At 50.7% G+C, this 15270-nt stretch overlaps 1 protein-coding gene across 2 annotated transcripts in view; it reads right to left on the bottom strand.

Moving 5' to 3' along the window:
* Positions 1 to 196: 196 nt before the first annotated feature.
* The window catches only part of SMOC1 (SPARC related modular calcium binding 1), a 152339-nt gene continuing 137265 nt past the window's right edge, over positions 197 to 15270 (bottom strand). Inside the window, exons 11-12 of one of the 2 annotated variants that reach the window (XM_025392795.1) lie at positions 9032 to 9276; positions 197 to 2328 (exon numbers count right to left, since the gene is read on the bottom strand). In XM_025392795.1, the coding sequence (XP_025248580.1) occupies positions 2312 to 2328; positions 9032 to 9276 (262 nt within the window). In that variant the 3' untranslated portion in view covers positions 197 to 2311. The remainder of the gene's footprint in view (positions 2329 to 9031; positions 9277 to 15270) is intronic. The other variant, XM_025392796.1, reaches the window with a different exon arrangement.

The raw sequence follows: 15270 nt of genomic DNA, 5'->3' as shown, positions 1-15270 counted from the left end.
CAAGGGAGTCCCCTCTCTAAGTGCAGTACCGCCCGGTGGCCACTTCCGGGTCCCCTACTAGGTTCATCATTGGCAGCGCCTCAGATGTCCTTGGACGGAAGTGGAGAGCACCCAGGCCAGGGAAATGAACTAAGCTTTCTAGGAAGTAAAGCCTTTTCATTAAAGGAAGCCACCCAAAGAAAGAGGCAACAGCCACCAAGGTTTATCCATTTTTATTTTTTATAAAACAAGCTACAAATAGTTTCCCTCTCTCCTTCACAAAGGAAAACCACACAACACTGCCTACACACATGATCCTGTGGGAGACAAGATGCCTGGGGAGATCTCGAAGATCCAAACATCTACAGGCAGGCGCCGTCTCCACGTGCACATGCTTCCTCCAGGCCTGAAAGTGGGGCCAGGGTCTCATGCAAGGCCCATTCAGCTCCAGCAGGTTGAGTTCTCTCACTGGGGCTACCGAGAGAAGACTTCCTTCCCACCTTTCCACGTTGGGCCGGGGCCACCAGTCATTCCTAAGACAACCTCTAGGACTGTCTCCAGGATAGCAGGGACCTCCTTTAGCCCAAGACCCCATCAGATCCTGTCCTGAGAAAGTTCCTCCCACAGGGACAGTGCTTGTGGTGCCCATGCCTTCCAGACCCGTAACGGGATACACAGTCTGCCAAGGTGGAGATACTTATAGGGATATTGGGTTGAAATACAAGATGAGGCCAGATTTGCAAGGGTGATCTGAGGAGGGCACCAGTCCAGGGCTACCCAACCTCCCTTACTGCCACCACAGCTGCTTATGGGAAGGGGCGCTGAGGGTCACTTGCTGCTCTGCCTGAAGGCCACTCGAATAGGCACAGCACCTGGGCAGAGGGAGCTGCGCCTCGGACCAGAAGGCTGGGCAGCCCATCCTGGAATCCCGGGAAGATGCCTGTGACACCTGCAGAAAGCTGGGCCGGGATTTCCCCGTAGCCGGGTTATCACCCCGGCCCTTCTGACGGAGGCAGAATAGGACACCCAACATCAGTTTTACTTCTGGAATTAGCTTAAAGCCTGGAAGCCCCTAAGAAAACTTGAAGGAACAGGAAGAACCTCAGTACTGGGATTTTTAAAAACCAACAAAACAACTTTAGTGTTACCAACAAGGTGACTGGCACCTCCCCCAACCCACCCACCCAGGCCTGTGACAGTCACTGGGACAACAGCAGGAGATGGAGGAGAGGAGAGGTCATACCCAATCTGCCCCTGGCACTGAGACAGCTGCGTCTCTGGGAGCCTCACTGGTAGGTCTGCAGGGAGGTGAAGAGTTTCCCTGTTGGTGCCACACCCCTCAGTGTAGGCATTCTGTCCTGTCCCCTCCCCCGCTTAGACATCAAACACCTGCTTTTTAAAAGGTCCTGTTGTGTTGCTTTCTCTTCTTTGCCTCCCCTCTTATACTTTATACAGAGTAGATGCTAAGCATGGATGAAAATGTTTTGAGTGACGTAATGCCAATCCTTTGTGGATAACTTGCTCAGAGGGTCAGTAAGATACTGGTGTACCCACCAACGCTGGGCCCTCTGGGGATGTGGAGAGCAGGAACGTATGGACTCTGTGAGAGCCGCTACCTGTGCGGGCTATCCATGGGATCTGGACTCCCTTCCTCTCCAAGGGCAGTTTCCATCTCTCCTTAGCCCAACCTCCCTGGACAAGGCCCAGAGACAAGTGACTTGTCAATTTTGACAACTAATGGCATGGGACAATATAGTCCTCCCACCAGAAGAGAACTCGTGGAGTCCGCAGTACGATTGCAGGACTCCCGTCTTTATACACAAAGGTCAGTCTCCAGACAGAAGTTTAGTAGGCCCAGGATAGAGTCCTGGGTTTTAGAAAGCTGGACTATGTGTCCAGAGCGCCCACCACCCCCAGCAGGGAGAGGAAGAGAAATAAACAAACAGCAATGCCAATGCCTGTACAAAAGAACTATACAATTTACATATATATTTATATACAGCATATAAATCTCTTCTCAGCCCCAACAACACCCTCCCCACCCCCCCCAAAACCCCCTAAAAGTTGTCAGTAGCAGATCCAAAAACTTACAATAAGAGAGAGAATAAAGTCTTTCTTCCCTTTCCTTTTCCCACTGTGGTATTAGATATTGGTGTTTTAAAATGAAACCAAAACAAAACACGCAAATAAGAGTTATTAAAAGTGCAAACATGGTGGGCACCACTTATGTTACATGGGATGTGGCCAGGCCATGGGCAATGCTGAAGGTTGGGTGTCTGGTGGTCCATCCTGCCTCCCTGGACTCTCCATCTGCTCTTGGGCTTTCTGCTCCTTAGACGAGGCGTCCTACTGAGAGGAGGAAGGAGAATGCAAAAAGCAAAAACAAAAACATTGTGAGAAATCCAACTATGTCCATCAATTTCCCCACAAGTGCAGCTTTTCCACCTGCTGTCAGCTCTGAGGCTAGGTGGGGCACAGGTCACCTGGACTTGCAGATGAGCATCTTTTACCAGCCTGTCCTTTGCCACTTTGAGGTACCACCACGGCAACCGAAATAAGTCTGGCATTGGAGAGAACAAGGCTTTGTCTAGGAAGTGTGGGTTGCAGGGTGTGCACTCTGTTCAAATCACACTACTCTCACACACCAGCCTTTCAGCTTGGGGCTGGGGTGGAAACAGCAGGGGTTTGTTTACAGGTGGGGATGGCAGAATCCCCTGGGCACTGACCCAATATTTCTCCCGTGTCCTCAGCAAACAACTTGAAAATGGGAGCCTAAGTCACCTGGCCAATCCCTCCACCCCTGGCGATCCCAGAAACGGGCAACTGAGCGGGTTCATGCCTGCTCATTCTCCCTGGGGGAAACTGTACCAAGGCTACCATCTGCAACAAACCAGGAACATGTGACACTGAGTGGCCTTGACCCAGAGAACTGGCACCTTCTCCCGTATCCTGGCTCCCTGTCCCCTCTGGCCCCCAGAATAAAGAGCAAACTTGGTAAAGAGCAAACGGTTTGTTTGGCCCTGCTTTTTGCTTTGTGGGTGTCTATGGCCCAGGTGAACTTATTACTGGCCAACGCCTTCATGCAAAGTCCCTTTCCCATAAGGCCTGGCTTCTGCTGGGCACCTCTTTGCAATCCCTCAGCTATCCACTAAGAAGGGCTCTGGTGCTGATGCACCTGGGCAGAACCGTCCCAGGTCTTGGTTCCCCAAGTCACAGAACGTCGGAGGTAGAAGGAATCCAGCAGTGGCTCGGAGCAGATGAGTGACTTACACAAAGTCCCAGGCTCATTCTGCTGACACCCACCTCTCCCCACGGGGGGCTGAGCCATTGTGGAAACTTCCATGCCTGCTCCAGCAGGACCTGGTCTCCTGTAGAGGAGCAGGGAGCTGGGGGCAAGCACATCAAGAGCTGGGCCCGCCCTGAGATGCTTAGGGCCACGTGACTGTGTACGCCCCTAAACCTCTCTGGATTGGTCTAGAACTTGGGAGCTAGAACCGCAGCTGCACGGCTTCTGCTCTGCCTCCCTCACAGAATTGCCTTGAGGATCCACTGAATTCATGGAGGAGGAGAAAGGGCTTTGAGGAGTGAACAGTGCTGCAGAACCCAAGCCCACCCATTGGTCATGTGAGCCACAGCTCCACATCCCCTGGGTTACGCCAATATTCCTTACAACTGGAGAAAGAGAGAGTGGACATGGGGTGGTGTGGGCGTGGGGTAGATATCGGGGTGGATAGTGGTTTATTCAGTTTTACAGAGGAGGACACGAACTCTGAAAGGAGGTGACAGCCCCAAGGCAGGCAGGTTGGAAGTGGCAGAACCAGGCTGCTGACTTCAAATCCCACCTTTCCTCCGCTCCCTCCAGCAGCCGCTTCTCTCCTTGCTGAGTAGAAAGGTCAGCACATCTAAAAAGGAGGTGCACAGCACTCCTGCCCACCAGGCTGAGATGCGTGAAGCAAAATGGACAGCTAGCTGTAACCAGCAATTTTTCATAGAGGCTTATGTGCTAATCCTGTTACTTAAGTCCTATCAGTTAATCCTCAGAGTGATTTTATTTGAGAGTGATACAATTATCTCCATCTTAGGATGATGAAACTGAGGCTTGGAGATATCAAGTAACCCACCCAGGATGGCACAGCTTCCACGCGGCAAAGCGAATTCCAACCTAGCTAGCTGCCTCCAGAATGATGCTCTGAGCCACCAGGGAGGACAGAGAAGAAGCCTAAGCCCCAGGCAGGTGGCATCCTCAGACAAGGCAAAAGAAAAACTGATAGTTCTGAGAAAAGGAGGCACTAGACCCCACCCCACCTGCCTCACAGGGCGGTGACAATGATCCCAGTGAAGGTGCTTTATAAATTGGGAAAGTGAAGAAAGAGGCATGTTATGCAGAGAATTCAGCTCTTCAGGGAGGAGTCTGGTTGGTAAAATATCTGTGTTCAAGTGGAATTTCCAAAAATTCAGTCCCTTGGACCCAGAACTCTACTGGTCCCCAAACTCTGCACCCTTCCCCCAGCCAGCTTCTGCCCTCACCTAGCATGCAAGCCCCTCACAGCCCACCAGAGGGCACTGCACAACATGGGATGGATGACCAATGCATTGGCTCTGCTCCCGGAGCCGCTGCACACCATCGACCACAGGGGCTTTTCCGCCACCCAACAGAGCAGAGGGATGGAGGGGGCAGTTCTGAAAGTCATGCCTTCACTCCCTGGACATGTTCCTCTATCGCTACCAACTTCTTTTGCGCCTTCACTATGTACCAGGTATCGTGCTAAGTTCTTCACACGCATTATCTAGTTACATCCTCACAAAATCGTTGTGGTAGGTACTATCATCTCCACTTTGCAAATGGGGAAACGGAGGCTTAGAGAGTTTAGGTAACTTGCCAAGGATTACAGATCCGGTAAGTGGCAGAGCTGGGATTAAAATCAAGCCAGGCCCATCTGACTTCAGGGCCTCTGCTCTTACTCCAGCCCCAACTTGTGCCGATCATGGTATCCCACACCGCTCCTGGGCCTCTCAGTAGTGGTCCATCATCCCACAGGTACTGGCTGCCTGGAAACTGGGCTTCCCAGCTCAGGTTGCTGGTGGCACCCTCATCCCCTGCAACACCTCTACTCCTGCCCACACTGCCCCCAGGCTGGTCTGCTCCCCCACTTCCCCAGACTCTCCCACTGGCCACTCCCTTGGCTTCACCAGGCAACCAAGACTGGCCTGCTCACACAAGGTGACATCTTCAAACACACTGGGGTCCTTCTCCTGGAGGGGACAGCAGTCTGGCCCAGGAATCCTGAGGCTGGACTAAGCGCCAGCAGTGGTGGTACCTCACATGTACCCTTGAGCAAATCGCTACCCCTCTCTGGGCTAACCTTGACTTCTAGACTGAAAAATTGACTAGAGGACCCACAGAGCCTTCTAGCTCTGGGCTGCGTGGGTCCAGAGCAGTGTGTCCTGTGGTGTGTGTTGAAATGGAGAGTGGGGACACAGGAATCCTTTCTGCCTCTGCATAGGCTTTAAGTCTACTCAGCCTCCACTTCACCCCGCCCCACTGATTAATCCTACATACCCTCTTCCTCTTATCTCAATGTTCTACTCTCCCTCACTCCATCACACACATACACACACATACGCAGACACATGCACAGACATACACAGACATATACACAATGCATACACACATATGTACAGACATACACACATAGCCATACTTAAAGACATAAGTGTAGACCTTGTCCAAACAGACACAGACATGCACACAGACAGGTGCACACTCAGGCCTACCCACGGAGACATGCACAAACAGGCATGTGCATATACATGCAGAGACATGTCACAGACACGGGCTTTCTGGTCAGACTTTCAATCAGGCAGTGTGTTTAGGGGTGAACAGTAATTCCAAAGCTCTCTGGTCTCCACAGTCCTACCTTTGCAGTGGGGGATTCAAGAGGGTGTATTGGGCCAAGAAGAATGACAGTTGCACTCCAAAGCACCCCAGGGGCCTCTGTTGGCAAAGCTATGAGAATAACTGAAACTAACACTTGCCCACAGCTGAGTCTGGGTTGAGGAGGAACATCCAGGTGATCAGGGATCCCTAAATCTACATTTTACTTCACAGTGTTCTCTGGATGCTTCTGTCAGGTCCTGTATGTCAGCTGGAAAGGCTTCAGAGGAAGGTTAGGAGGGGTCCCTGAGCTCAGCAAACCTGAGCTCACCACACTCAGCCATTGCTTGGCTTCTGTGTGCTGTGCAGACCAGAATTACCAGCCCAGGAAGGGGGCCAAAGGCAGGGTCAGTACAGAGCATCATCACTCAGCCCAGGAGTGCCCCTGGTATATCTGGGGTCTACAATAACACTGGATGGTCTTTTCCCAACATTGACCATCTGTCTGTGCTCTGCGAAAGGACCCCAAATTCCAAGTGTGTCAGAGCATAATGTCACTGGAAGGGTAACCCCCTCATCCATTCATTCCTTCACTTATTCATTCATTTAACAAGGACTTAATGAACTACCAGGTGCCACGTACTGTGCTAGAGGTTAGGAATTGAGAGAGAGAATCCTTTTGGCTTCAAGGGGTAATCGGAAGAGTAAACTGCAACACAGTGTGGTAAGTGCTACTGAGAGAGGCAATCATCTTATGGAGAAGAATAGTAATATTGAACTTCTATTGAGTTATACTTCAATTTCTCAGGCACTATAGGAAATGCTTTCACTCACTGTCCATTTAATCAGCACAACAGTCCTACGAGATAGACTCTAGCATTATTCCCATTAAGCAGGTGAAGAAACTGAAATGCAGAATGGTTCAGTAATTTGTACTGAACTGAAATCCAAAATGCTCCAAAATCCAAAACCTCTTAAGTGCTGACATGATGCTCAAAGGAAATGCTCACTGGAGCATATCATATTTCAAATTTTGTGGATTTGGGATGCTCAACCAGTAAGTGCAATGCAAATTTTACAAAATCTCAAAAAGTTCCAAACACTTCTGGCCCCAAGCATTTCGGATAAGGGACACTCAAGCCGCATGTGGTGAAAGAGCGAGGCTGGGGCAGAGGCAGGGTTTGAACCATGACATTGCTGAGTCCTGGAGACTCAGAGTACTATGGGAACAGAGAAGCATCCACATCAGACAGCCATGCCCAGAGTGATGAAGTCACACACCAGTAAGCCTCAGAACCAAGGCCAGAAACCGGCCATGGAGCAGGTGGGTCCCAAGCCCTGGTTCCTATAGGAACCCATCCATTTCCCATGCTACTCTTTGGGTTTACTCTGACAACTGAGGAACAAGGAAAATGCCTTTTTTCTTCTGCTAAACTCTTTCCCTAGGAAATCTCAGCTTTTTCAAAGCTTCCATTTCAAATAAGTCAGCATCACCCAAATCTGCATCTTCAAAACCTTCAAGGGCATTACAGAATCACTCATCCTTCATGTGCATCCAACTCAATGTGTCCAAACCACACTTGGGCTCCCTCTGCATCCCTCTACACCTAACCTGCTCTTCCTTCCATGTTGCCTGTCTCAGTGAGCAGCCCTGCCTGCAGCTGAACAAACCTACCTCTGCCCCATAAACCAGCTTGATCTCCAATCACCCACTTCTCTCCATCCCCCTTACCCTGCTGCGTTTTCGTAACTTGGCCCTCCATCGCTCTAGCCTGGACTGTGCCATGCCTCCTATTGGGTGACCCTGTCTTGCTCATTTCCAATCCATGTCCCACCCTGAAACCAGAATAATTTTTTAAGAAAAACCGATACTATCAATTCTCTGATTGAACCCCTTTAACAGCTTTCCACTACCCTTATAAAGTCTAAACTCTTTCACCTGAATTTAAAAACTCTCCAACTTCACCTTGCCTCTTGTCACCATCCCTGCTCTTCCTATCACTGTTAAAATATTCATTTCGGTCACACAAACATCCTTCACCTCATTGAAAACTGTTTCCTTGCCTCCAGAGCTTCACTCCTCGTTTGCCTTGGCTTAGAACACTCTTCCCACTCCTGACTTCTCTGCTTGGCCATCTCCTACTCGTGTTTCCAGTAATGGGTTAGACCATGGGTTGGCAAATTTATCTGCAAGAGACTAGATAGTAAATATTTTAGGCTTTGTGGGCCATGTACAGTCCCTGTTATATATTCTTCTTTCAAAAAAACGTATAGCTCTTTACAAATGCAAAAATCATTCTTAGTCCACAGGCTGTACAAAAACAGGCCACAGACTAGATTGAGCATTTAGGCCGTTGTTTGCTGAGCCCTGGTTTAGGCATCGCTTCCTTCACAAATTTTTCCAAGGCTGTCTGTCCCTTAGTGTCTTGGGTGCCCCCATATATGTTGCTACAATGCTCTGCACTTGCCCTGCTGTGACAGAGCTTATTAGTGTTCACCAGAATTCACGCTGTCCTCTTCCTGGATTCCCTTCCCTAGTGACTGAGTTCCAGCCAATGAATTATGAGCAGGAATGTGTGTCATTTCCAGGGCTGACCCATACAACTCCCTCACACGCACTGCTTCACGTCTACTCCATCTGGTTGACTGAGGATGGAGATGATCCCCAGAGTAACCTTGGAAACCACATGATGAAGACGGCAGAGTCACTCTCAGCCTGGATCCCAGAGTGACTGCATAGAGCAATCCCTGCCCCTACTCCTTCCCCTACACACACACACATACACACACACACACACACACACACACACACACACAACCTGCAACCATGCTGAACTATTACATGGGAAAGAAAAATTTTCCACTCTGTCAAACAATGATGTATGGATCTACTTGTGACTGTAGCCTGGCCCACCCTAGCACACTCTCACAGCACTTAATCACACAATCACAGCTCATGTGAGTGCTTATTTAAGCTCTGTTTTCTGTGCAAGAATATGGACCTTATCAGTCAATTCCACCACTGTCTCAAACATCTAGCATGAAGCATAGCACACTCCCAGCAAATAATTGTTGAACAGATGAGTACCCGGGATCTCATTTATCAGAGAGCCCTTGGTCCCATGCCTGGGTGGGGGCAAGTATTGAAAGGCCAGGAGCACAGGGGAGAGCACTCACCTTCTTTGCTAACACCCAGGCAGCCCTTCAGCTCGGGCAGTGAAATCACCTTGTCTTTGTTCAGGTCACAGTAGTCAGTGAAACGCCGGGCACATTTCTTGGGCTTGGCTTTCTTCTTCACATAGCGCTTGAAGGGCTTCATCTCCCGCTTGTTAATGTCATTGCTGCTATTGCTGTCCAGCTGGCTGAAATACCAGTGCACCACCCGCTCCTCCAGGGTGTGGCTGGGGTCGGGCTCTGAGAACCTGGGCCATGGACAAACACCCCCACCCCAGAGAACACCACTCAGGATCTTGCAGGAAGCATCAGCCCTGGTATGACTGCCCCCGAGAAGGTCAGGTAGAAACAGCTCCTCCAAGCCAAAGTCCACCCAGAGCGGCTCAGTCTGTGATGGCATCAAGCCATCCTCTCCGACTCAGATCCCAAGATTGGACCACTCTTCTCAGGGCTCCCCAAGTGGGTAATCCTTATTACACAAACATGCCTCACCCTCTACCAAAACCAGAAATGTTCTTGTACACAATGGGTGCTCAAGACAAATTGGCTTGATCTAATTTGCTGAATAAACCAGAGCTGGAATCCAAACTGTCCTTCCCCTTGCCTAGCACTCACTGCGGACCAGCTGCTCATCACACGTAAACATGTGCCCTGGGGTGGATGTAACTGTGGGGAAGATGCTGTGAGCACCCACTGTACACCCAGTGCCAGTCCAGGGCCTGGAGGGTGCACCCCTGGCCTCAGGTGGCTCACTGTCTCTAGTAGACAGAGCCAAAAAGGTGAAAACAGTCATGACGACTAAATGTGGGGTGTGAGGTTCCCATGGTCCATCACTGCTGGACACCCCATGCAGTGGGAACTGAGAGAAGAAAGCAACTGGGACAGACACAAACAAAAGTTCTAAAACTGGAAAAGCCTGGACCTACTGGGGATGAGTCTCTCTAGCCGGAGGTTTTAGTCAGGGGGTCTGGGGCGGGCCCAGGAAACCACATATTCACCAGCATCACCAGGTGATTCTGCTGAGAAACGCTGGACTGGAGTCACCAAGAACACGTCCTGGTGTCCAGATGCAGAGTCACAAGCGCGTCTAACACAGCCCCTCATCAGGTTACAAGACCAACATCTACATCTACATGTGTCACTACCTGCAATGGCCGACCCATCTACGTTATTTACTTAACTGTGTCCTATTTTCTCCCAAAAAGGAGTCAGGGTGATAACTACTATTTACAATTTTTAAAGCCAACAATGGGTCTATGATAGAGGGGCTTCCTGGGATCACTAACCAGGAGAATGGAACCCCATGAGCCCCACGGCTCCTGTTCCCAGGGTTTGACACTGAGTGTATGTGATCTAGTGTATGTGATCAGGTGCAGCTTCCCCTGGGGAAGGAGAATAAGGTTGAGGTTGGGAGTCCCACACATTCACATCCTTAGTGTGCAGGGCACTGGGACAGAGTGCATGACTACCAGAGGTCAAAAGACGGGCAGAGGGCTCACTGTTCCACAGGGATCCTAGACCAGGGTCCAAGGCCTGTCTGCACATTCTGAAGCTGTTCCTGGTGGGGAAACTATTCAAGGCACTTGTCATGCCACCCTCTCTTCTCTGGGGTTTGCTGAGTTTTCCAGAAGGGAGATAATCTCTGACCCCTCCCCTGTGAACAAGCCAGCAAACTCCCTCCTCTTCCATCCCCCCAAATAACCTCCAAGTTCAGCGAAAGATAAGTTCCATTATGGGGGGGAAAAACAGCCAGTCATCCATCCTTGTTAGATGCCTATTCCTAATTAGGTGAATTTCAGTCTTGGGCAGGTATTCCGGGCATCCTGGACTGATTCCAGGAGGACGCAATTAGTGGATCTGCCAAGGGGACCTCATCCTGACAGGTTTAACTCAGAGAGTACCTGGCGGAAGGTGTGAGGGGGCCATGGAGAGCTGCCAGCTGCCTCTAACTCTTAGGAAATCTGCTTAGTCTGTCATGGAAACCAGGCTCAGGAGGTCTTTGAAACAGGCATGAAGTTATTCACTGCAAAACTCAGATTTTGTCTCCGCCAGCATACACAGTATTCTGAGGTTTTCCATCTTTCCCTATTTTACCTGCAATATTCACTCTTAAGATGTCCCCTGCAGTGTATACCAGTTGCAAAGGCAGAAAATTCTGTTGGAATGCTGTTGGTGCAGGTAGGGGAGTGACCTGCCTGTCTCTGCCTTTCCCCAAATAGCAGGGAGGACACAGGCTGCGGGGGAGAGACGGAAGGCCCCTAAGGAAGGAACTCGGTTCTCTCAGGCAATGGGGGAGGCAGTCAGGGACCTTCCCACTCAGCCCCTCGCCAGGAGCCATGAGGGTTCCAAGGCAAAGGCAGCTCTTCCTTTAACCTTTAGGCTCAGTATAGCGTAATGTCTACCTAGAGGCTGGAATAATAAAGCCTCAGTCACTGAGACGGGAAGGGATGAGGTCATCCCACCCAGAGGCCCTGCCAGGGGAGGCGCGCTCCCTCCAACACATGTTTCTGGGGCTCCCGCCTGTCCAGCTTTCAGCAACTCCACTGATAGAGCTCTGCCACCCTCCTTTGCACTGTTTTGCAGCAAGAAGCAGTTCTTCTTCTGACTTTACAACCTCCAAGAGTTTCCTTACATGCCTGAGAGTGACCATCATCTGGCTCCTGCCCCTTTCCCTGCCTTTCTTCTGATTTTCCCTTCTTGATATCTCCTTGCCAGAAGAACAACATTTTGACTCTCTTCACTCCCACCAAGACCTCCCAGTGCAGGGCAGCCACAGCTTCTGATTGCCGCCCCCCACCCCGCCTGGCTCCCAGCCAGGGCGGAGATGTGCAGCGTTCACTTCCTCAGGAGAGATCCTCTGAGCCCCTCCAAGGAGTGCCTCTGGGCTCCGTCTAACACTGCCATGACCCACAGCCTGCCCTGTGAGGCCCAAGGGTCCTGCTGCCTTCCTCCCTCCTTCCCAGCTAGCATGATACTCTCTGCTTCTGAACTCCTTTGGCTGCCAAAACAACCCCCAAACTCCCAAGTAAGAGAGCCCTACCTCTACCTGTAAGCTGGGTAGCCCTAGGGTCATCTTTGGAATTCAACACTTTGGCCAGGCCAAACTCCAAGTACATTAATAGCAGAAATTTTCAGCTTTGAGTCCATGAGGGATTATGAACCCTCTGAGAGCCTACACAAAGATATGAGCTCTCTCTCTAGAGAAATGGACATACACAAAGAAGTCTGCAGATTTTAGGAGATTAATGGACTCCCTAAATCCCATTCAAAGTCCATGGACTCAGGTTAAAAAGAAAAAAAAGACAAAAAACAAACAAACAAAACCCTTGATCTAGAGGAATGGAGGCTCTAGCCATGGCCCAAGAAGAAGATGCTTAAAGAAGATGGAGTAAGACAAAAGACAGCAGCTGGAGGGGTTTGGGGATAGTTTCCCTACTTCCAACAAAACTATTGAAGGCAATGGATTTAAAAACTCTGTAAATCAAGTTTCTGACCTGGCAACAGCCTTAAGTCACAGATGAGGTTGACAGCAGGTACCCACTATGCTTTGTACAAGCTCTTGGCTAAGACTGAGATCCAGCAGGAGTCCTAGCATAGCAGTAAGTGTGTGCAAAAGAAGACCCAAGAGGCCTCTGTTAACTGAACAGAATCTGAGATTTTTCCTTGGGGAGTGCTGGATAGACATGGAGCAGGGAGGCCTCCCCCAGAGCTTCAGGAATCTCTCGAGCAGTCTTTGCTGGAGACTTTCCATCACAGTTAGACCCCCTCAACCACAAAGCCATAGCCCAAGAAAGCCCAAAGCCTTGCCCCTTCCCCTCCCAGTTCCAGGCTTACACTGGCCTCAGGCTCCCAACCTGTCTCACATGAGCACACATATATTCCTGGAGGTTAGGACTGCTGGATTCAAAGCTGCTCATCAGGCAAAGGCTGGGGACCTAAGTGAGAGGGAGCAAGGGCTCCGCAGGATCAGCGTAACAGCACTCACTTGTCCACACTGCAGACTTCTCCACGGGTAAAGTTCTACTTCTACTAAAAGGGCTAACTAGGTAGGTAAAATATCCAAGTTTCCTTGGATATGGTATGAAAAGACACACCCAAATGATACCAAATTCCAGATTTTAGAAGACTATGGTTCAGACAACATGAGCCAGACAATGCTAGTGTCTGCCCTACCTCTGGGCTGTTTTTGTGGCTGTCCTGTTGACTTCTGCCTCCAGGATGAGGAAACCCACTAGAGCCAAGTTCCTCCCCAAACTGGCCCCACGGAGCCTTCTCCCAGTTTCAGAGGTGACACAGGCCACCCTTCTCCCACAGCACTTTCAGTTTTGCTTCTGCAGCCTCAGCCTCGCCAGGCCTTGGCTGCAACGCACAGCTGGAGAGCCAGCTCCGCTTACCACAAGGAAACCTGCTTTGGCCAAGATCTTGGGCCCAGTTCTGCTGTCCTAAGCAGTTTTAGAGAAGGTAAGGCGGGACTGCCTGGAGGCACTAGCCAAGCCAAGCAGACCAACTGAGCCCCGTCTGGAGTTGGGTCCAGGCCCCGCCAGCTGTGCGGGTGCGGCTGGGAAATGCCAAGTCAGCCACATTCCAGCATCTTCCTTGCAAAGCCATCAACTGGCAACCACACTGGGCAGGAAGGAGGAAGCCACAGTACGGTCTCCCCTCGGAGGACCACGTGAAGGGCCAAGAGGCTCACACAGCCCTTCCCACCTCCCCTCAAAGTTGACTTTCCCTAGGGGAGGGTGGAGCCAGGAGAGGGTTCCCCTGCTCTAGAAGACTCTGCCGGCTGAGATCTCAGAAATCTTCCTTTGGGACTGATAAATGCTAATGGGTGCCGTGGGAAGGCTGATCTAACGGGGAGCACTGCCTCCTGGAGCCCTGGCCAGAGGGGCCAAAGGGATAACTCACTCACCCAGAAAACATTCACCGTGAGGGACTATCACCCAATGATATTTGCAAGGCACCCCCTCCCATGCATCTGCCATAGAGTTTTCGCAGACACCCCATTCTACTCTATTTTTAGATATTTGTGGCACTGCTTTTTGCTACTAAATCAGGCCAGAAAAGGGAGTAAATGCCTCCCACTCTTCCACTCCCCACATCTAGCAAGTCTTGAAATCCTATTGATTTCTTTATAAAAGCTTCAGCAAATCATCCTTTTCCCACGGTCCATGCCCTCATCACCTTTCACGTTGGCACTTGCTATCATCTTCCTGTCTACCTTGCTCCCCTCCAATCTCCCTTCCATAGTGCCATCAGGATGACTCTGCAAAAATGTCCACCTAACCCTGCAGCTCCCTTCTGTCCTGCATCTTGAATCCCAGGGCCTGGCACCAGCTGGGCTCTGCCCAGCTCTGCAGCCTCATCTCCCCAACCCGACTGCCAAACGTAAACCATATCACTTCTTACACTTCCCTCCACACTCCCTACCCTGTTCAATGTTCACACCTCACTACCCATATGGTCCCCTCTGCTGGAAAGCCCTTACCCCTGGTCCATCTAGGTCAGGCATTTTCGCATTCATAAGTGAAGATGGGGCTCCGCGGTCGCTCCCATGGAAAGCCTTTCCTCGCATGCCCTGGCTTCCCAGGGTCCCTACAACACTATTATCCCTAAGCCTCTATTATCCCACTGACTTTGTACTGCAGTCATGTGGTTGTTCTGTATCTCCCCTCCAGGCCAGAAACTATCCCCTTTTCTTCAGATGCCCCAGAACCTAGCATGGAGCTCATACCAGGGGCAGGTTGAAACGTGAGAGTTGATGCAAAGCCAACACCTCCATGCCCGACAGGAAGTAGACTGGGAAGAAGACACCTTTTTTTCTGTACTGTTCAAACATCTTCTATCCCTTTTTCCCACTGTCCCCAAGTGGGACTGTTTCCCTGGCCTCAGCTGATGTCTAGCTTTAACTACTAGAGTCTGAGAGGATAAAGGAGGGATCAGATGTGGCTTCCTTAACCTCATGCCTGCAGCCCCAACTCTGCCTGAACTCCACAGTCAAAGCCAAAACCCAGGATGCCTGGATTTCCTAATTGTCTTTGTCAGTCCTGTTCCAGACATGCTACCTGACCTCCAGCTTCCCCATGCCTCTGCTCCTCCATCACACAAGAGGGACAACTGGCCAAGGTCTGTCTGCACGGCGCTCCAAGTCCCTGGGTCCTGGCCAGGGTGCCCTCAGGCCCTGGTTACAAAATGGCACCACAGTAAACTTGACAGCTGGCTCCAGCCTTATACTTGGTCTTTTG

The sequence above is a fragment of the Theropithecus gelada genome, chromosome 7b (assembly GCF_003255815.1).
Source record: "Theropithecus gelada isolate Dixy chromosome 7b, Tgel_1.0, whole genome shotgun sequence".
NCBI classification, from domain to species: Eukaryota; Metazoa; Chordata; class Mammalia; order Primates; family Cercopithecidae; genus Theropithecus; species Theropithecus gelada.
This window is presented reverse-complemented; position numbering and strand designations above follow the sequence as displayed.